We start from the raw sequence: 22329 nt of genomic DNA on the forward strand, positions 1-22329 counted from the left end.
CCTGACGCAGGGATTGAACCCAGGTCTCCTGCATTGCAGGCCAATTCTTTACTGTCTGAGCTATCATGGAAGCCTTTCCGGTAGCTTCAGTCACTTATCTGAGGCAGTTCTTCTGAGTTTCCTCTGGTCAACCATCTTGCTTTGCCTGGCTCTGAATGCATATTTGGTATAATTTAGGGCCCTGCCCCTCTTGTATGCAAGCATCTTTTGGCCAAGATGGATTCCAGTGCAAGGGATTCTGGGAAGTTGACGGAGTATATTATAGTCCAGCAACTCCTCCCTTCTCTGACTTCTTAGGAACCTTTCTGTGTACGTGCAGTTTGGGGGATCTCCTTGATCTTAAGAATGAGAAACATGCATGTAGTCTCTTTATCTTCTATCCAAGCAGGACTGGGCTCCTGTCATTATCTTCATCTTGGAGCATCTGCCCACAGGGGACAGATGTCAGCTGCTCAGCCTGAAGCCCGTTTATCTCTTGCATCAAGGTTCTGGATCCAGGTTTTTCAAAATTACAGCAGATACTTAAAGTCTAGTAGGTTAATATGACCAACATAGGGAAGACTTTATGTTCCTGTTACTGGCCAGTGTGGATGGGGGAGCAGAGTTGTATTGGCTTTCTGTTAAAGCAGAAATGGATTTCCGTTTATAGAAATATAATATATTTGGGGGAGGGGAGCGCCCATTTGCTCAAAACAGGTGTTCCCCGCCACTTCCTCTACCGACCTCCTCCCGTCTCCCGGTCCCCCCTCCACCCCGCCCTTCCCAAAACACACATCCTGAAGTAGGGAGGGGAAGTGGGGAAAGAGAAGAAAAGGCAAAGAGGATGTGAAGGGCCGCCAGGTGGGCGTCCTCCACTGCCCTGCCTCACCCTCCAGCCCGCGCCGGCCACACCCCTCAGCCCCGCCCTCACCCCCAAACCCACTTTAAACTCCCGCCCCCTCTTAACGACGACGAATGTCCGGCCGGGGAGCCCTCAGGAGGCTGAGGATTGGCCGGCGCCGCGGTTGCCGAGGTGACGGGTGGGTCCGGCGGGGTCCCAGAGCCGGGCGCGGCGGGGGCGAGGATTGCCTTGCAGTTTCCGCCCCTGCCGGCCCAGGCCTGCAACGCCCTGGATTGCGCTCCTGGGTAGCTAGAGGAGGTGGTCCCTGAGAGACCCTCGGACCCGTAAGTCCCCCGCCGGCCTCCGGCTCGGGGCGCGCCGCCCTCCGCCTTCGTCTCCGCCCCCAGGATCTGCGGCTGCCAGCTCCCGAGCGGGGCTTCCCCGGCCGGCGGCGCGATGGGCTGCGGGAACTCCACCGCCGCCAGCGCGGGCGCGGGCCAAGGTGAGCGCGGCGGGCAGCTGGGGGTGCGGGGATCGCGACTCTGGGGCGGCGGGGAGCTCTGCAGGGCTGATCGCCTCTGCGGGAGAGGCCAGGAGAGAGGCGGCGAGAAGGAAGGGCGCGGGGACCCGGGGCAGGGAGGGCGTGCAGCCCCCTCACCCCGTCCCCTATTTCGGGACAGGAGCCGATCGTCCGGTTTAGGACAGACTGAAAACGGCATTTCCGCTCCCTGTGCGGGGGAGGTCACGCCTGAATGAGGAGAACCTGCAGGGCGATCCTGCGGAGGGAGCGCGGGGAGCCCTGGTGGCGGGGCTCCCCTGCAGCGGGTAGTCCCGGCACTCTCCTAGGAGAGAGATTTCCTAGTCGTGGCCAGCGTCTGCTCCCTGCTTTCTCGCACTCGCTTCCGCAGGCCTCGGGCCCCAGCCCCTCGCAACCCAGAGTCTGCACCTGGAAAAGTGCAGCAGAAAGATTCAGGACTTTCTTTAGGGGGAGGGAAGGTGCTAGTGGGTTGAGAACTGCAAACAGGGCACTAAAAAATTCATCTGAGTCTGTCTTGATGTTTAAGACCGGCTGGGCTGTTAAGATTCCTCTGAGAAGCTGCAGTATCGAGGATGCTTTAGAATATGTGTGACAGAGCTTTAATATTAGCAGTGATCTGTTCATATATTTTTCATTAAAAAAAATTGAAACTTCTTTATACACTTCTTCATTGTGTTGATTGGCCGGGGAAGTCGTCTAGATTCCCCCTAGTCAGCCAGGCGTTGTGTCAAGTGACTTATTCCAAAACTCAGCCGTTCTTTTTGACTCAGCTAGTGTCTACTGATTTAAGAGTCTGGGTCTGTTTTGAATAATACAGTATCTGCTGACCTATTTTGGTGTCTTTTGGATAAAGAACTCATATCTCCTCCAATTGAGATCAATCAGACGCCACATCCCATCCCAACCAGCAAATGGGAACAGCGCTCTGATGCTGCAGTGTTTCCAGGGCGGGAGTGAATGCCCGCTCAATGACTTTGTGACCTTGGGCCTGTCACTTCCCTTGATCCAGACCTCCTGGAAGATGTAGTTTAAAATTCAAGCCTTTGCAGTTTATTTATTTTAAAGTTTATTTTGATGTTCACCTATGGGATCTAATATGGCAATCTGCTCTTTTAATTAGCGAAGTTTGTTATTCCTCTCTGGCTGTCAGTGACCACACATACGGAATATTTTAGGAGAAGGCACTAAAATGTGTGGGATTCTAGTCCCAAAGCTGTGAATGAAGCCAGGTAATGATTCATTGAAAAGTTTATCTCTTACAGGTCATCTTTACCATCTCAAATTAAATTCCCAGTCTTGTGACAGGCAGAGAGCTCCTAGGGGAAAAACCCTTTCAATTCTTGTAACAGAGTCAGAGGTAGTTAGCTTAATTAGTGCCTTAGCATAAGGACAGGAGTCTCACTTGAGAGTGGCCAGAGAGCTCTGTGTGGAAACCTGGAACCATGTCAAGACCACATCCTGCACCAGGAATTACAATTTACTCTTTAACAACTGAGGTTGAACTGCGTGGATCCACTTATACATGGATTTTTTTTCAATAGTAAGTGCTGTAGTACTACATGCTCTTCAGTCGTTTAAATCCAGGGGTGTGGGACTGCGGACATGAAGGGCTGACCATGAATTATACTCAGATTTTCCACTCTGTGGAGGGTTGGCGCCTGTGATCCCCATGTTATTCAAGGGTCAAATATAATCTCTCAACCTAACATGCACTGTGGCCCTATGCCTTCCACTGCATGTGCACCTTACTTGTATAAAGGTTAAAAACCATTACCTTTAGTTTGGTACGTTTTCCATATTATCACAAAAAGAAAGAAAGAAAAGAAATCGCAGGAAGGATTTGTAACCCATTTACTTTAAAGCAGAGCTAGCTTACTTCAGGGTGTGTTGCCTCCCTGTCAGGGGATTGAGCCCTAGTCTCCTGCGTGACAGGCAGGGATACTTCAGTTCAGTTCAGTCACTCAGTCGTGTCGGACTCTCTGTGACCCCATGAATCGCAGCACACCAGGCCTCCCTGTCCATCACCAACTCCTGGAGTTCACTCAGACTCATGTCCATCGAGTCGGTGATACCATCCAGCCATCTCATCCTCTATCGTCCCCTTCTCCTCCTGCCCCCAATCCATCCCAGCATCAGAGTCTTTTCCAATGAGTCAACTCTTCACTTACCACTGTTCTAATGAGGAGAGTTTCCCTGGTAGGTAAAGATTCTGCTTGCAGTGCAAGAGATCTAGGTTTGACCCCTGGGTGGGGAAGATCCCCTGGAGAAGGAAATGGCAACCCACTCCAGTATTCTTGCCTGGAAAGTCCCATGGACAGAAGAGCCTGGCAGGCTACAGTCCATAGGGTTGCAAGAGTTGGACGTGACTTAGTGACTAAACCACCACCACCAGCGTACTTCATTTATATTTTTGTTTGTTAATGAACTGCTTGTCAGGTTTGGAGACAGAGGGAGGTTTTCCATTGCTAAACCAGGATGATGATAAGTGAGCTCTACAATGGTGATGTAAGAAATAGGCACAACATGATTCTCTTTACAAATATTTGGTTGACCTTTATTCCCCCAATGAGCACATTCCTTTTTATGTAAAGGGAGATACAGTTATATTGAAAAAAACCACTCTGAGCGCATGTCTTCTTGATGAGTAGCCTCACTTTTGTTCACGAAGGACAGCTCCTGTAAGAGCATGCTGTTCTCTCCTCAAGCTCGCTCTTTGCTAAAAATTACTGTATGTTCAGAGAAGAGGAAAATATCGAGGGCAGACTGTAAAACACGAAGGAGAGGAAAACATTATGAGTTGGGAGTTATTGCGTCACCTCTTTGATGACTCTGCCCTTGTCTCTGAGAAGTCATCCCTCAAACATTTCTCTGCTGGTGAGTCCGGGTGCCTAGCCTCAGGCTTTGGTCATCGTTACTTCGAAATTTTCTGTTAGTTGATGGTAGCACCTTGGGTTCAGAAAGGAAATGCATCAAGAGGAGAGATGGAAGGGTAAGAGAACTAAACCACAGTGCAAAGGTTTCTTTCAATTGTGAACTTTGGCATCAGCATTAAATACGCTATTGCCCAAGCTGCAAATGCATGTCACTGAACCCAAGTAAAATGAAATGCGTTAAATTGGTGTTGTCTCCACCCTCCAGTAATTACAGTGCAAAACTTCTGAAATGTCCCAGGAGTCTTACACTTCAATAGTCATTTTTAAGCTTTTCAGCAAAAAAAAAAAAAAAAAAAAAAAGAGAGAGAGAGAGAGAAAGATGGTGGGCAGGTGCTGAACTTGAATGTGGAGAGTAAGGCTCAAGCTTGACATTGGCACTGTGCTGGCTGCCGCTGTGGGCATTTCACTTTAATTTTTGAGCAACAGAATAGCGTTCTACTGTAATTACTATATAGAAGTGGAGTAATACCACACTGAAGGTGAAATGGTGTTCCCTGAATATTTTTCTGTAAGAACACAGCAAATCTGCTTTCAGAGGATACATTAGCACTTTATAATAAGGAACCCCAACCTGAAATTGCCATTGTAAGCCCTGTCTTACTCCCTAAGTAATTCAGGTAAAACCAGATAATTGTTTATTTTCCCTGGGCTATCTGGACAACAGCTTTTCTTGGTTTTTGTCTGGTGAAATTGGTTTATATGACAAATTGGTATTTAGTAGTGTGCTTCAGTAAATTTGATTCTGTATGTCCAATACATGGAGAAGCTAAAATGCAGTACAGTGATCAAACAGCCAGAAGGAATCAGCTCATACAGGCCCTAGATAATTTAGGTCAGATTTCCTTTGCAGTAGATTTCTAATTGTAAGCTAGTACATGGTCCACCTCTGTATGCAAAGTTTCATACTCTATTAGGGAATTATAGGGCAAGAGTAGGGGCAGCCAGCAAGGGATGACTGTAGAATGAAATCAAGCTTTCCCCTTCTTGAGTTGGTTGTTGAGGTAGGAAGATTCACCATTTGAGAATACCTGCAAAGCAAAGTGTAGTCAAATATACACTGAACATCCAAATGCCCAAGAGATGTGGAATAAATGATAGTTTATTCAGAGAAGTCTTCAGGGAGGAGTCAAAGTATCCATGCTATCAGGGTAGAAGGGGACATGAGAACCACTTTGATTATACCAGCGTGGTCCCCATCTGATGTTTTAGGACCATCACTGTCTCAATGTAGGAATTTGATTTTTTCAAACCTAGAACTATACAGGACTTGTATTTTCCATTCAGTGACAATTCAGTACATTTCCCCCGCATAGTGTAAAGTCTAGACTCTAAACTTTAGAGGAACGTCTGGGTTTAAGAGACCATCTTTTAAAAATTGAAGTATTGTTGATTTACAACGTGGCGTTGATTTCTGCTATATAGCAAAGAGATTGTTATATATAGTTTTTAAAATATTCTCTTCCATGATGGTTTATCTTAGGATATTGAATATAGTTCCCTGTGCTATGTAGTCAAATCGTGTTCTTTTTCCATCCTACGTATAGTAGTTTGCATCTGCTAACCCCAGACTCGTAGTCCATCTCTCTCTCATCCCCTCTCCCTCTTAGCAACCACAAATCTGTTCTCTGTGTGAGTCTGTTTCTGTTTCGTAGATACGTTCATTTGTGTAATATTTTAGATTCCACAGTGATATCATATAATATCTATCTTACTTTGATAGATAAAGAGTCCATTTAGAAAGGGTTTCGTTTGCTATAGGGCAGGGAGCTGTTGCTTTCTCTGTGTTTGTCTTTGCTCTCCGTCTCCACCACTCTCTCGCTCAGCAACCAGATTCTCTATTCCCTTGTTTTTCCTTGCATATATTCGTTAATTAGGTGGAGACATGCACACCCCTGCATTTGAGCTGATGAACCATAGCAGGTCAGTCATTTTCTGTGTGTAGTTATACATGTAGGTTGTTGCCTGAGTCTGTAATGTAAACCAGGAAATCCTATTTTATGTGAACCAGAAAAATCCCTTCAAAGTTTGGATGGTTCCAAATGTGTACAAAAGCCTGGTTCAGTGTAGACTATTTTGCAGGCTGTGAAAAATATTTGCAGCAGCAGAGTCATTTCAGAAGTGTTCTGCTCCTGGTAGTTGATTGAATTGTTGAGTTGCTATTGAATTGTTGAGTTGCTTTTTCTACCAGAGATGTGTAAGTAGCAGCTATCTGACTGTAACTTAGTTTATTACTAGACTCTTTCTATAGTGGTTCTTCTGTTATTTATATACTAATAGTCTAAGGAGGCGGGGAAGAATTTTATTCTATTTTATCATTGTACCCAGGGAGTTATTATAATTCTTTTGGGTCCAGTTACTTAGGTTAGTTATCACCTTATCCTCTATTAGATACATAATCTCATTCTCTTCTGTTGCTGTAGCTATGCAGTCCAGCCTTCATCTACATCTGTAGATGGTTTCAGTCAGTTCACTTCAGTCACTCAGTCATGTCCGACTCTTTGTGACCCCATGAACTGCAGCACGCCAGGCTTCCCTGTCCATCACCAACCCCCGGAGTTTGAGACTTATGTCCATTGAGTCAGTGATACTATCCAACCATCTAATCCTCTGTCGTCCTTTTCTCCTCCTGCCTTCAATCTTTCCCAGCATCAGGGTCTTTTCCAGTGAATCAGTTCTTTATATCAGATGGCCAAAGTATTGTAGCTTCAGCTTCAGCATCAGTCCTTCCAATGAATATTCAGGACTGATTTCCTTTAGGAGTGACTGGTTTGATCTCCTTGTAGTCCTAGGGACTCTCAAGAGTCTTCTCCAGCACCACAGTTCAAAAGCATCAATTCTTCAGTGCTCAGCTTTCTTTATAGTCCAACTCTCACATCCACACATGACTACTGGAATGGTTTGGTAGTTCTGAAATTCAGCCACTGTGCTCAGCATTAGTCCAGGCTGTGTAGTGATAATAATATAAAATTTTGCTGATATCATCAAAGAAGTCATTAATATCTTATGTGCTTCTTCTCCCCAGCTCACTTAGTCCCCCCCCCGCCGCCCCAACCAATCTATCTTTCTGTTCTTTAAACATGCTCCACTCATTCTTGTTATTTGTCTATTTGAAATACTCTTTCCTGGAGAGCTGATATTTTATTTATTGTCATTTTTGTTCCCCTTCCCCAAAGGTAAGCTTCATGAGAGTCTTGTCACAGCTGGACGCTCAGCCTTGAGACCAATATTCAGTCTTTCAGTGGAATTTTTTGGGTCTTAAATTTTTTTGTTGTTGAGTGGATAAATATATTGGGGAAACAAAAAAGATATAAAATTAAGTCCCAACTTGTGTAGGTACTCTGTGACTGATATAGCACTAGAGAATGAAATAAAACCTTAAGCAACCAGGGAAGCCTGCTTGGAAGAGGTGGGACTTGATTTGACTTTGCAGAATAGGCAGGATTTGGATAAGCAGAGAATGGAAGGGAGGGCACTTTTAGAGCAGTACAAAAACATAGGGACAGAAATGGGCTCGGTGCATTTCAGGGCAGTGAGAAGTCTGTCCTGACTGGGTCAGTAGTTCACATTGGTTGCAGAGTGTTGGAAGTAAGAACTGTCAGGATGGGAGTTGGGGAGGATAGAGAGACAAGAAGGCCTCAGAACTGAGAGGAGGCTCTGGAGCCCAAAGACCCCAGGTCAAATCCTGCTTTCATAATTTATCAGCTGCATAACCTGGACAACTTCCTGAAACTGTCTGTATCTTAGTTTCCTCAGCTGTAGAATGGAAGAGTAGTTATAGAACCTACTCAAGATTACATGAGTTAATATATATAAAGGGCTTAGAGCAGTGCCTTATTGTCTAAGTACTCAATGTGTTATTATTAATTCAGGGAAAGACTGCCATAGACTGGTGTAGAAGGAAGGAGCCAGCAGTAGAGTAATGTCATTTAAGGCTGTCATCAGGAGTCTGTGAAGTGAGACGGTTGTTGGTGAATGGTGGAGGCATTGACATCAAGGACCCCTGCAAGCCAGTTATGCTGAGGACCTGCTACATGTGAGGGAGGTAGGAAGTGGAAGTGAAGCTGCTCAGTTGTGTCCGACTCTGTGACCCCATGGACTGAAGCCTATCAGGCTCCTCCATCCATGGGATTTTCCAGGCAAGAGTACTGGAGTGGGGTGCCATTGCCTTCCCCAGGGAATCTTCCCAACTCAGGGATCAAACCCAGGTCTCCCGCATTGCGGGCAGATTCTTTACCATTTGAGCCACCAGGGAAGCCCGGGGGAGGTAGCAGGAGGGAGAAATGAAAATGAACACAAACTATTAGAGCCTAGGAGAAAGGTGGCGCTAGTGGGAAAGAATCTGCCCACAATGCGGGAGACCTGGGTTTGATTCCTGGGTTGGGAAGATCCTCTGTAAGAGGGCACGACAACCCACTCCACTATTCTTGCCTGGAGAATCCCATGGACATAGGAGCCTAGTAGGCTCCAGTCCATGGGGTTGCAGAGTTGGACACACCTGAAGCGACTTAGCACAGCAGGAGGAGACTGGAAGGAGCTGCTACTCCCTCTAAAGGGAATGTGGGAGGATGCAGGTGACCCATTATCCTCTTGGATGGACCGCATTTGACGTGATGTGAATGACAAGATGTGTGGAAACACCTCTGCACAGACAGTTATCTCTGGCACGAAAGGATTAGGAGGTTCACTTGTTCCAGCCCCCCAGGATCGATGTTGCAACCACGTGACTGCTTCATGAAGGTGACCCACGAGAGTTATTCAACTCTGCCATGAGCCACTTACAGCTCAATAGAGACATAGCTTGAATTATAGCAGCTAAATGTCAATGTGTTGCCTTATGTCTATACGTATATAGCTGTGTTTATTAATTTTTATCTACTGAAAGCATAGTATTCGGCAAGGGCAACCTGTAAGCAAAGAGATTTTCTCTTAAGAACATCCACATTCATTGACATAATTTTATTTGTGACAACATGGGTTGGACCTAGAGGATATTAAGCTAAGTTAAATAAGTCAGACAGAAAAAGACAAATACTATGTGTTTTCACTTATATGTGGAGTCTAAAAAATGACACAAACAAATCACTATAATGAAACAAAAACAGACTCATAGGTACAGAGAACAAACTAGTGGTTGCCAGGTAGTGAGGGGGGCTTATGGGTGAAATAGATGAAAGTATTAAGAGAGGTGTGTGTGTGCCAAGTCGCTTCAGTCATGTCCAGCTCTCTGTGACCCTGTAGACTATAGCCTGCCAGGGTCCTCTGTCCATGGAATTCTCCAGGCAAGAATACTGGAATGGGTTGCCATGTTCTCCTCCAGGGGATCTTCCTGACCCAGGGATCAAACCGGTGTCTCCTACGGCTTTTGCATTGCAGGCAAATTCTTTATCGCTGAGCCACAGAGAAAGCTCCATTATTAAGAGGTTGAGTTCAGTTCAGTCGCTCAGTTGTGTCCGACTCTTTGCGACCCCATGAATCGCAGCATGCCAGGCCTCCCTGTCCATCATCAACTCCCGGAGTTCACTCAGACTCACTACCAGTTATACAATAAGTAAGTCTTATGGATGTAAGTCAGCACAAGGAAAATAGTCAATAATGTTTTAATAACTTTGGTGCACAATCTATAAAAACGTTGAATCTTATGTTGTACCTGAAATTAACATAACATCGTAAGTCAACTATACTTTAAAAAATTTACCTTTTTAGGATACACTGATCTGACATTTTTTCTCCACTGTTGAAGGAATGACTTACGATTCTGTGTCTCTTATTGGCTTATTGAAAAATAGACATTGCTGTAGATGAACTAAAGAGCTGTTGTTCTATTTCTTTTGGCCAAATTGAGCTGATGACATAGTTTTAGAACTATTATGGGTCAGAGGAGACATAACAAGCTGTCAAAATTAAAGGGAGCTTTGTTTTTCTTTCTACAATTATGTTTACACAATTCTCAGAGAGACGTTTTTCTTTCATAAAACAAATAAAGAGCAAAACGTCCCTGCATATTTTTATTATTTCCCATAAGAGCCATAATCATTTATATGTCTGATTAAAAGAAGAGTGATTTGTGCGTCTTCAGTGCCTTTTAGAAATTCTTCATGTGCATAATTTTATTTTCTGGTGTATGTGTTTAAGTTATCACTACTCAGTCTGAACAAAGAGATACGATTTACTATGTAATTTAGCGATTCATTTGTTTGTGAGCAGTTCCAGTATATTATATCAGCGCTATGAAGTGCATAGGGAACAGGGATGAAAAAGGCATTACTAGAGTGTTTTTTCAAATGTACATATGTATGTGACCTTTCTTTTAAAAGAGATAAATATTTTCTTTCTGTTAAAATTTGGCATGTGTAAGGAAATTCATAAAAATAAATATATGACTCTGAACCATATTGAAAATGTACTGGGCAGTACAGGGCAATCTAGATTGCCAATAAACATCTGTCTATAGGAACCAACATGTTACAAATATCTGCTTAATATCACTGAACTGATGTATATTGCAGCTGGCTTTATCATGCACTAGAAGTAAAATTTTGTCTGTGTTTGCAGAATATGTGACATGTCATATTAAATTTAATTTTTCCTCAGCATTAATTTTGCTATGTATTTTTTTTTCAAAAGGGAATTTCTGCTTTTGGAGAGGTGGAGGAGCACAGGGTTGAGAAGTGTATTGGGTTGAATGGTCACCTCTAAAAAAGATGTGTTCTCATCCTAATTTGGAATGTGTGAATATTGTCTTGTTCAGAAAAAGAGTCTTTGCTGGTATAATTAAGGATTTTGAGATGAGGACACCGTCTTAGATTATCAGGATAGTCTCTAAATCCTAAGTGATGAAACGTCTTTGGAAGAGGCAGACAAGGAGAAGACAGACATGGAGAGGAGGTGATGTGAGGACAGGGGTAGAACAGAGAAGGCACTGTGTGGCCACCAGCCACAGAGTGCCAAGGAGGACCTACTGTCCCGTGATGCTAAGAGGCCTGGACCGTGTTCTTTCCACAACCTCTGCAGGGTGTTGGGACCTCCTGACACCTTGATGTTGTACTTCTGTCCTCCAGAACTCCGAGAGCTCGTATCTCTGTTGTCTTAAGGCATTTAGCTTGTGGTGATTTGTTACAGCATTCCTGCGGAACTAACACAGAAGACACTTTTCTAATTGTTCCTGGAATGAGATAAAATCAGAAAATCAGAAAATGAAGAGTTTACAAACAATACCTGCAGTGTGAATAATCATTTACCGAAGCAGATACAGCACCGTTCAATCTTACTGTGATTCATACAGCATTTCAAGGCTGCTCAGAGCCTCAGTTATTTATGGGGGTGCCCAATTTCTATAAAATGTGAAGGTTATCTGAGAGGTTTTTCCTTCCTGGATGCCATCTGCCTCTCCAGTTCTCTGACACCATCCAGTTCAATTCTGATGCTCATATGTGGAGTTACTGTCTATCACCGTAGGTTTGAGTGCTGAGTCGCCTGAGATGGTCTCATTTCAGACACCAGTAGCAAGTATTGGGTCCCCAGCTTACTTGCACTGCTGTCTGACTTGACAGCAAATTTGGGGGTTCTCACATTCCCCTCCTCAGATCTGACAGTTTGTTGGTATGACTCAGGAAGGTACTTTCCTTACTGGATTAAACATACTAGTTTATATAAAGGACACAAATGAACAGCCAGATGGAGAGGTACAGAGGTCATGTTAAGAGTCTCAGGCATAGGGGTCTCTGTCCCCATAGAATTGGGATGTGCTCCCTCCTGGCACATGGATGTTCAACTCAGAAACTTTCTGAACCCTGTCCTTTTAGTGGTTTTTATGGAGGTTTCATTACATGGGCCTGATTGATCAAATCATTGGCCACTGGCGATTAACTTGGTCTCCAGCCCCTCTCTTTTTCCAAGAGGACAGGGAGTGGTGTTGAAAGTTCCAAGCTTCTAATCAAGCCTTGGCTTTTCTTGTAACCAGCCCCCATCCTGAAGCTACCTGGGGTCCTGCCAAGAGTCACCTCATTAGAAGAAACAGGCTCCTACCTATCACCCTTCTCTCGGGAAGTTCCAAGAGTTTTAGAATCTCTGTGCCAGGAAGAGGGAATGAAGACCAAATATCTTTCTACGATTCCTCAACATCAGATTAATTTTTTAAAATGTTTGAATAAATTGCATTTCCTGTACATTTTTAAGTGACTGAGACTCTTGACTTTGGGACTCATGAATACAATTTTAAAATCTTTTGATGAAAGTAAAAGGTATAGACTTCAGTGGCAGTCCAGTGGTTGAGTCCACGCTTGCACTGCAGGGGGCGTGGGGTTGATCCTTGGCTGAGGAATCCTGCATGCCCCACAGTGCAGGCACTTCCATCAAAAAAATATATATGTATACACAATCACGGTGAAATGAGGCAATATTGTAAACAACAATCTTCTAAGTGTTAAAGAAACAGTTGTATTCAGAAGGAAGTGTTCTTTACATACCATAACCACTTACATTTTTTTGTCACTGGAACTGAATATGATACTTTTCTGAGAGCAGACCTTTACCTCCCACTTCCATTTTTTAGGAAGATATTTAAAATTATAATGATCAATAATACAATTTTGGAAAATAGTCGTTAAATCTTTTGACTCACAAAAATTCTAATTTAGGTCTATATATTTTGTGGTGCTTCTTTCCCACAAGAAACATGGTTACCTGCTTTCCCTTGTGTTAATATACCATAGCTATGTTTAAACAGTGGAGAGGCATTTTGGCAGGAAATGAAGTAGTACTAACAGGGAAAAATGTTCTACCCCAGGGGCCTTGAAAGAAGTAGCTACACCACTATAAATATTTGTTTAATAAATGATGAATCTCATGAATCATAAACACAACTTAGAGCAAATAGGATTTTGCTGCTATTTGAATTGTTCTAGTCAAAGTATCTTTTGCATAAATTATCTAGAGAAGAACTCTCCATCTGGTTAACTGTAATCAATGTCTAGATGAAATATGATTAAAATGTTGCACTGAGGGTAATCAGAATTTTCCTTCTCTTTCTAGTAATTTTATGATTTTATACTTTTGCAAAACAAAAGATATTTTGCAAAAAGATATTTCATATTTTATATACCTAGAAATTCAGATATTTTTGCTGAGAGTTTCAACAATTACAGATTTTGTTTTTCTTTTTCTCTGAGAAGTTGTATGTCAGGGAGTCATGTTCTACCTGCCCTGGTTATAAGCTTATCATTAATCCCTTGCTCCTGTGAAGGTGTATGCTTTCTTCCCTTTTAGAAAGATGAATGTACATTATAATCATATCTTCATATCTATAGGCTTGATGTATATACATCAAGTCAGTGTTTCTAACTTCTTGGCCTCCGTCACCACTGCAGTTGTTAAATAGATGGTGCCCTTTAAGAGAGGTGCATTTGTGAACATAAGAAATGGGCTGCTGATTTCCTTCTGGAAGGTAACACCTGGCATCTGCCTTGGGCCTGCTGGGAAGTTAGATGGTGAACCCAACAGGAAAGAGGCCGTGGGGGTGCCCGGAGTCAAGGTGAAGTGGATGCAGGGTTTCTGGTGACTGATGGAAACAGATGCTGAGGAGACAACATGTGACTGTTTTGAAATGAATTTCACACACACGCTTACTGTGGTTTGTCTTTTCCGGTGCCTTTGTCGGCCCAGGATTAGAAGCTGAAGCAGAAGGATCTAGGGACTGTCAAATAAAATCCTGGAGCAGGAATTTTACCTGGGTCTTCTTCCTTCCAGTTCCATGCTGTTGTTTCCCTACCACCCTGCTGCCGTCCCTCAGAGGCAGTGAGGTGGCTTCTGTCCACTCTGCCCTCCGCTCCGTCTCTACTGGCCCAGCGTGCGTGGCCCTCACATCATGACCGCCGTCTTCTTTCTGTGTGACATCCCAGAATCCGTTCTGATGCCTTCTGCTCTCTCCTCCCCTGAGCAACCCCCAATCATTCCCCATCTTTTTCCATGAAAATGAAACTAAGAAAACGAGGATATTTATTTTCTTTTTAGACTTTCTCCCAGATTCTCATGCTTGTTTTGATTCTGAAATAAAATGTCCATTTTTATGAGTTTTTTGCTGGCACTAATCTTTTGTTTATTTTTTCCTGTCGAACTCTCCACTATTATGTTTAAGATTTTTTTTAATTTTAGGATTTTTTTTTTTTTTTGGTTTTATGATCTCAGATTCCAAAGCCATTTTTATTTATATAATCTTAGTGAGAGTTGTGAAACAGAAATATTACTCTCCCCTGAGTAAAGACTCTGAGGTTTGTTACAAAGTTCAGGTTTGGTCAAAACCTTTAAAGAATTTATTTGAGACATAGTCTTTTTTTTAATTCATTTTTAAATAATTTTGTTTATTTATTTTTTGGCTGTGCTGGGTCTTCATTGCTGCTTGGGCTTTTTCTCTAGTTGCGGCGAGCAGGGGCTTCTCTATAGCTGTGGTGCACAGGCTTCTCATTCCAGTGGCTCCTCTTCTTGGGGAGCAAGGGCTCTAGGGTACCCAGTTTTCAGTAGCTGTGGCTCCAGGGCTCTGGAGCACAGGCTCAGTAGTTGTGGTGTACAGGCTCAGTTGTTCCACGGCATGTGGGATCTTCCCAAGTCAGGGATTGAACTTATGTCTGCTGTACTGGCAAGCAGATTCTTTACCACTGAGCTATCAGGGAAGCCTGACACATAGTCTTGATTATCTTTATTCTTTTCTTTGAATTTGCAGTATTATAGGTCCTAGATTAATATCTCTTGGATAAAGTTCTTACAATTTTGGCAATAACTCTTCCTGCAGACTTGTTTTTATTTTGTAGCACGTTTTCCTTTATCTTCATACCTATGTGACTTGTACAGGAGTTAACTCCCACTTCATAGATAGGAAAATTGAGATACTAAGGAAAATGTGACTGCTAATAACAGTGATGCAGTGCAGGAGATCCAGGTTCGATCCCTGGTTTGGGAAGATCCTCTGGAGAAGGCAATGACAACCCACTCCAGTATTCTTGCCTGGAAAATCCCATGGACAGAGGAGCGTGGTAGGCTACAGTCTATTGGGTCACAAGAGTTGGACACAACTTAGTGACTAAACCACCACTACCAATAACAGTGAGCTATTTTTAGGTGCCAGACTTGGTTCTGTTCACATCTTTTTATAATTAAAAAAAAATTTTTTTTGGCTATGCCCTATGGCACGTGGGATCTTACTTCGCCAGCCAGGGATCAACCTGCGTCCCCTGTAGTGGGAGAGTGGAGTCTTAACCACTGGATCACCAAGGAAGTCTCAATTTTTAAAATGTATTACTTTTTTTTTTTTTTTGCTGAGGTACAATTGACGTATAACATTATATTGGTCTCAGGTATACAATAAGATGATTCCATATTTATATATGTAGTGAAATCACACAGTAAGTCTAGTTACCATCTGTCACCATACATAGTTAACTTTTAGGATTTACTGTCTTGCAACTTTCAAGTATGCTGTATAGTATTATTGACTGTAGTAGCTGTACTGTACATGACATCCCCATGGCTTATTTATTTTAGAACTGGAAGTTCGTATATCTTGACTTGTTTCACTTGTTTTGCCCATTCCCCAACTTGCCCACCTTCTGGCAACCACCATTCCTTTCTCTGTATCTATGATTTTTTTTTCCATTTGTTTTGTTTTTGAGATTGCACATATAAGAGAAATCACATGGTATTTGTCTTTCTCTGATTTATCTTGCTTAGCGTAATTCTCTCAAGGTCCATCCATGTTGTTGCAAATGGCAAGATTTCCTTCTTTTTTCTTCATGTGCGTGAGTGCATGCTAAGTCACTTTAGTCATGTCCAGCTCTTTGTGACCCCATAGACTATAACCCATCCATGGGATTTTCCAGGTAAGAATATTTGAGTGGGTTGCCATGCCCTCCTCCAGGGGATCTTCCCGATCCAGGGATTGAACCTGGGTCTCTTAACATCTCCTGCATTGAACGGTGGGTTCTTTACCACTAACGCCACCTGGGAAGCCTGCTGAGTAGAATTCTATTCCATTAGTCTATCCTCCTGTATCTGTATCTCACATCTTCTTTATCCATTCATCCATCGCTGGAGTTAGGTTGTTTCCAATCTTGGCTATTGTGAGAAAAGCTGTGATGAACATAGGGGTGTATATATCTTTTCGAATTAGTGTTTTTGTTTTCTTTGGATAAATGCCCAGGAGTGGAATTGCTGGATCATATGGTAGTTCTATTTTTAATTTTTCTGAGGAACTTCTATACTGTGTTCTGTAGTGGCTGCACCGATTTACATTCCCACCAAGAGCATGCACTGGTATCCTCCTTTTTCCACATCACTTGCCAACACTTGTTATCTGTTGTCTTTTTGAAAGTAAGCATTCGCACAGGCATGAGGTGATATCTTGTGGTTTTGATTTGCATTTCTCTGATGATTAGTAATGTTGAGCATGTTTTCATGTACCGATTGGCTATCTGTATGTCATCTTTGGAAAAATGTCTATTCAGATTATTTGCCCATTTAAAAATCAAGCTGGTTTCTCTCCCTCTGCCAACCTCTCTTTCTCTCTTGCTATTGAGTTTTATGAGTTCTTTATATATTTATAATAGTAACCTCTTTTATCAGATATGTAATTTAGAAGTATTTTCTTCCATTCAGTAGGTTGTCTTTTCATTTTGTTGATAGTTTCCTTTGTTGTGCAGGAGTTTTAAAAATTTGATGCAGTCCCACTTGTTTGTTTTTGCTTTTGTTGCCTTTGCTTTTGGAATCAGATCCAAACATTAATTTCTAAGATCACTGTCAAGTATCTTACTGCCTATGTTTTCCTCTAGGAGTTTTATGGTATCAGGTCTTACATTTAAGACTTTAATTCATTTTGAGTTAATTTTTGTGTATGATGTAAGATAGTTGTTTAGTTTCATTTTTTTGCATACGACTGTCCAGTTTTCCCAAGACAGTTTGTTGAAAAGACCATGCTTTCCACATTGCATATTCTTGCCCCATTTGTTGTAAATTAATTGAGCATGTATACATGGGTTTATTTCTGGGTTCTCTATTCTGCTCCATTGATCTGTGCATCTGTGTTTTTGCCAATAACATACTGTTTTGATTACTATAGCTTTGTCATGTAGTTTGAAATCAAGAGCATGATGCCTCCAGATTTGTTCTTTTTCAAGATGCTTTGGCAATTCAGGGTCTGCTGTGGTTCTGTAGACATTTTAGTATTATTTGTTTTATTTTCTTGAAAAATGTCATTGGTATTTTGATAGAGATATATAGATTTTAAAGAACTTCACGGTAATTTTTGAAAAAGATATTTTTATTTTCCTCATTTGACATGAGGGAAGTGAAGTTATAAGAGGTTAAATGATACTTAATTCCATGTAGCTTTTAAAGTTGGAACTAAGTTCTGTTTGTTTAGGTAAGGATATTAGGGGGCAGAAGTGCAGATGAAACTGTGTTGTGGGCAGAGAATCTGTGATAAGTGAGAGGACTGGGGTCCAAACGAGATGGGTTGTTTTTGACATGTGGGTGGGAAGCAGAAATTAGAGGGTTCAATAGCAAATAGGATAAGAGTTGGAAATGAATGTTACTCCTTTTGGATCTGGGCTAGCATCTTTGAGACTTCCCAATTCATTTAGGCTGTCATCTCCATTTTGTCGTGTGACTTTGCTTTACTTTTTAATTAGTGCATCGTGTAACATAACAGTTCCATGTAGGTACCAGCTTAGAAGTCGTGTGGCTTAGAAAAGAAAATATTTCTCAAATTTGTTACTGTATCTGTAAAATTAGCAGATTAGATTGGGCTGTCTTATAAAATTTCTTTCAGAATCAGGCCTTTATAATTTATAGGAATTGTTAAAAATGGACAGAATAAATTCTAACCCTAAGATTTGGCTTTTTATGATTTTTCTGTTCTCCTTTTTCTTCTTTTGTGAGATGATCTTTCAAAAAATCATATTCTCAACTCATCTCTTGGAAAAGTTATTTTAGTTGGATATTTGGCTTAAGATTTTTGTACCAGTGTTATCAAGATAACAAGAAAATATCTTTTTTTTTCTTCCAGGCCCTGCAGGAGCAGCTAAAGACGTGTAAGTACTTAATGTTGTGATTTTCTAAACTGTTTCTGAGGAAGACACTGTTTTCATGATTATGACCTTTAGATATGCAGGTTTGGCTGAAGAGACATGGAAGTACTTTCTGTACTGAACACAAATCAAGGCTCTCATTTGATTTGTAACTAAAGTGCTATTTAAATGAAGGGATTATTTGTGGCTTTTTATTTTAGCCTTTCAGTTGCCCTAGCACTTTAACCCAGAACTTTATGAAAGGGAAATGTTTAATTGTGTTTCCATCCTAGCTTGTGTAGAGATTTCTAATTGCAAGCCTGTGATTATGGCAGAATTAAGCATCTAGCTTCTATGACTATGCAACATCTTAGAGTTTAGCCTGTTGGGAGGGGTGGGAGCCAACCATTTACTAAAGACACACTGAATTGCTTTGAAGTTGATAAATAGACATTTGAGTGAATGTATATGTCCATTCAAAGTAATCAGTACTGAGTTGAATTTTAGACCACAGGACCATTTGAGGGTTTCCATCATGTATCTTCTCTGCATCTTCCTACCTTGAATCTAGGTATAGATAGGACATTGCAGTAGTTCACTATTTAAGAGTGTTTGTGGCACTGGGAACTATATTCAATATTCTGTAATAAACCATAATAGAAAAGAATATGAAAAAGAATATATATATGACTGAATATATACATATAACTGAATCACTTTGCTTTATTATATATCAGAAACTAACACAACATTGTAAATCAACTATACTTCAATTTAAAAAGAGATAAATAAAATGCAAATATTCTGGAAAAAAAAAGTGTCATTTAGGGAGCTGGGTAGTGAGGGTGGAGTAGGGAAGGGAGAAGTTAGGGATGAAGAGCCCCCAAGGAGAAAAATAGAAAAAAGAGCGTTTGTGGTCACTCCATGGATTGTGGGACCAGCCTCTGTTCAAGCCGCTGCAATCGGTTTGGAGGTCAAGACTGATGGTGCCACACAGACGGACCAAGAGGGCAGAAGATGTGTTACTCACATAATGAGGCTTTCTAGAGAGTGCAAGGTGGTCTCCTAAACTGGTCCGTTCGGTTTGCATGAAGGAGGGGGTAAGTGGCTTTGTTTCTTATTATGAGTGGTGCTGAGGGTGGGTGTGGGTGGTGGGCAGAGGAGTGCCTGGCTGTCTCCTCCCTGTTGGCATACATGGAGTTCACAGGTTTTTTTTTTAGGCTTGAGCAGTTGTAGGGCAAAAGGATCGGTGGGACTTGAAAGCTTTTGTCACAAGAAGAGTCAGGCATTTATATATATATATATATATTACAAAAAAGGAATCCAGACAAGATTAGATTAGGGCTATAAAGTTTGGGGGGGATTAAATAAGCTTTTCATATGGAACTTGAGGTACAAAGGAAGCAGTGTAGAATACTTCAGTCTCCTGGTTGCAGTGGTTGAGTTTATTACCAGAGCATCTAGCAAGAGTGCGTTCAGCATCCTTATGTGTTCCTGGTATGGCAGTGTCTCCATCTCTCCTTCAGTCTCTCCCTTCCTTTTTTGTACGTTGTTGCCAGGTTAATCCCCTGCCCTTTCAAGATCTCTGCTCCCAATTTTAGATTAGTCTCCATTGCCCATGGGATTGAGTCCAGAATCCTTTGCAAAAAGGAAAAAGCCCTTTGGGTTTCAGCCTTTAGGAGAAGGAAGCCCTGCAGTCAGGGAGTGACAAGGTCAAGGACCCAGCTGGGAGCTGGGTGCTCTGAGACCACTCTCAGGGTCTCACACTGACTTCCTGATTTCTGTCTTGCCTCCTTCATTTGTTTTTGCTGTTCCCTCTGCCTGGAATGGCGAATTCTGTCTGTAAAAATTCTGTCTATTCTTCTTGGCTTATGTCTTATCCTTTATGAGAAGAACATCCCTGACCTCTCTGTTAGTTGTGGTATCTCCCTCTTCTGAACTCTTACAGCAGTTTGGACTTTTTTTCTATTGGGAATTGAGAGAAGTCCCCTCTAGTTCATAGTATCATGTTGGGGACATAGCTAGTGTGTAACAAATGAATCTCATAATTTTTCTTTAAGGAGAGATTGATTGCATGACTTCTTTTAAAGGTATGGAAGTTTTTAAGAAGATTTAGTGATGGCTTTTTGGATGTTTTTGTCAATATTAACTTCTCCAGGACATGAGATGCCATTAACTATAACTACTTTTAAATTGTTTATTTAGTTTTTATTTTTGACTGCGCCAGGTCTTTGTTGATGCTCCGGCTTTTCTTTAGATGTGGCAAGCGGGGCCTACTCTCTAGTTGAGGTGCATGGGCTTCTTGTTGTGGTGGCTTCTCTCGTTGCAGAGTACAGGCTCTAGGGCATGTGGGCTTTAGTAGTTGCAACTTGGTAGTTGCAGCTCCCAGGCTCTAGAGCACAGGCTGAATAGTTGTGGTCCCTGGGCTTAGTTGTCCTGTGGCATGTGGGATCTTCCCAAATCAGGGATCAAACCCATGTCTCCTGCCTTGGCAGACAAATTCTTTACCACTGAGCCACTAGGAAAGTCCCTTAACTACTTTTAAAAATCTTGAATTCATTAGATTTAAATGTCCTGTGACTTTGTGTACCTTATAAGTTCTGTAACTAAAAAGATATAATTTTATTCAATAAAGAAAGTGAAAGTGAAGTTGCTCAGTTGTGTCCGACTCTTTGTGACCCCATGGACTGTAGCCTGCCAGGCTCCTCTGTCCATGGGATTCTCCAGGCAAGAATACTGCAGTGGGTCACCATTTCCTTCTGCAGGGGATCTTCCTGACCCAGGGATTGAACCCAGGTCTCCTGCATTGCAGGCAGACGCTTTAACCTCTGAGCTACCAGAGCCCTTTAAAAATAAATTGGTAGATTTAATTGGAAAAAGTTAAAGAGAAGTATAGTGTTTTTTCCTTGCACAAAAGGTATACTCAAACTATTTTTTTAATAAAGCAGAAGCTGTAGATATATAAATCTTGACTGTCATATTAGAAGGTGTCATGAATGAAGGAGGAAACCAAGAAATTAAGACAATTTAAACTTTTATTGTGAAGATTTAAATTTTTTGTTTTTGTTTGTCATCTAAAGAGACTGATCCCAAATTAAAAGAAGTGGCCAGACTCACATCATGGATGCTGAGAGTACAGAACTTCAAATAGGGCACACAGCATATTATATAGACCATTTAAAAATCTTTTGAGGGGGGTTTTGATTGTTTTTATAAGTCAGAATCATTATAATTGCACCTTTAATATATAATAAAAATCAGTGCTCTAGGGACGGTTTGGGATTTTTACAGTATCTCCCTTTTACTATTATTTGCCTGCTTTGTATAGGCGAGAAACCAGGATATAATAAATAAAATGATATTTTTGCCCTAGAGCAGGTCAGTATCTACTGGGGACCAAACTACAGTGTAATAAGTGCTAATTATTAAAATAGTCAAAATATAATGCTAGTCTGGGTCTTGAAGGGTGAACAGGAGTTTGTGTGGGGAGGGGAAGAGTGGCAGGGCAGGGGAGAGAACAGGAAAAGAGGCCCATGGGTACCAGAGAGCCTCATGCTCTTCCAGAAAGTCAGCCAGTGTTCCCAGAGCCTGCGGCACAGGCTCAGGCAAGTGGAAGATGAGGCTGGTGGGCCGGAACCAGCTGTGAAGGGCCTTTGGTGGCAGGCTGGTCACAGTACTTGATTGTTATATGCATTCAAGAGCCATTCAGAATTTTAAGGTGGGGACTTCCATGACTGTGTTTGGGCTTTAGGGCGATGATTCCCAGGGCAGTGGGCTGTGTGAGATGGGGGAGGGCTGGAGGCACAGAGCAGTAGTGGGGCTGAGGCCACGAGAGGGTCAGACAGCAGGCAGGACACGGGAAAGGAGCAAAGGTGATGATGCATTCAGGGTGCACCTGGAAATGTCATTGATAAGACCTGCTGAATAGGGAAGGAAAGGAAAGGAAAACCTGAGGTGAAACGATACCTCTATGGTTTCAAACTCGAG

The 22329-nt window shown here is 42.1% G+C and overlaps 1 protein-coding gene across 3 annotated transcripts in view; it reads left to right on the plus strand.

The window, feature by feature from the left end:
* The first annotated feature begins 784 nt into the window (after nt 1-784).
* The window catches only part of C3H12orf75 (chromosome 3 C12orf75 homolog), a 45668-nt gene continuing 24123 nt past the window's right edge, over nt 785-22329 (plus strand). For 2 of the 3 annotated variants that reach the window (XM_069581071.1, XM_069581070.1), the window contains exons 1-2: nt 797-1322; nt 18342-18366. In XM_069581071.1, coding sequence (XP_069437172.1) covers nt 1277-1322; nt 18342-18366 — 71 coding nt within the window. In that variant the 5' untranslated portion in view covers nt 797-1276. Of the gene's footprint in view, nt 1323-18341; nt 18367-22329 lie in introns of all 3 variants that reach the window. The other variant, XR_011255286.1, reaches the window with a different exon arrangement.

This window comes from Ovis canadensis, chromosome 3 (genome assembly GCF_042477335.2).
Source record: "Ovis canadensis isolate MfBH-ARS-UI-01 breed Bighorn chromosome 3, ARS-UI_OviCan_v2, whole genome shotgun sequence".
NCBI classification, from domain to species: Eukaryota; Metazoa; Chordata; class Mammalia; order Artiodactyla; family Bovidae; genus Ovis; species Ovis canadensis.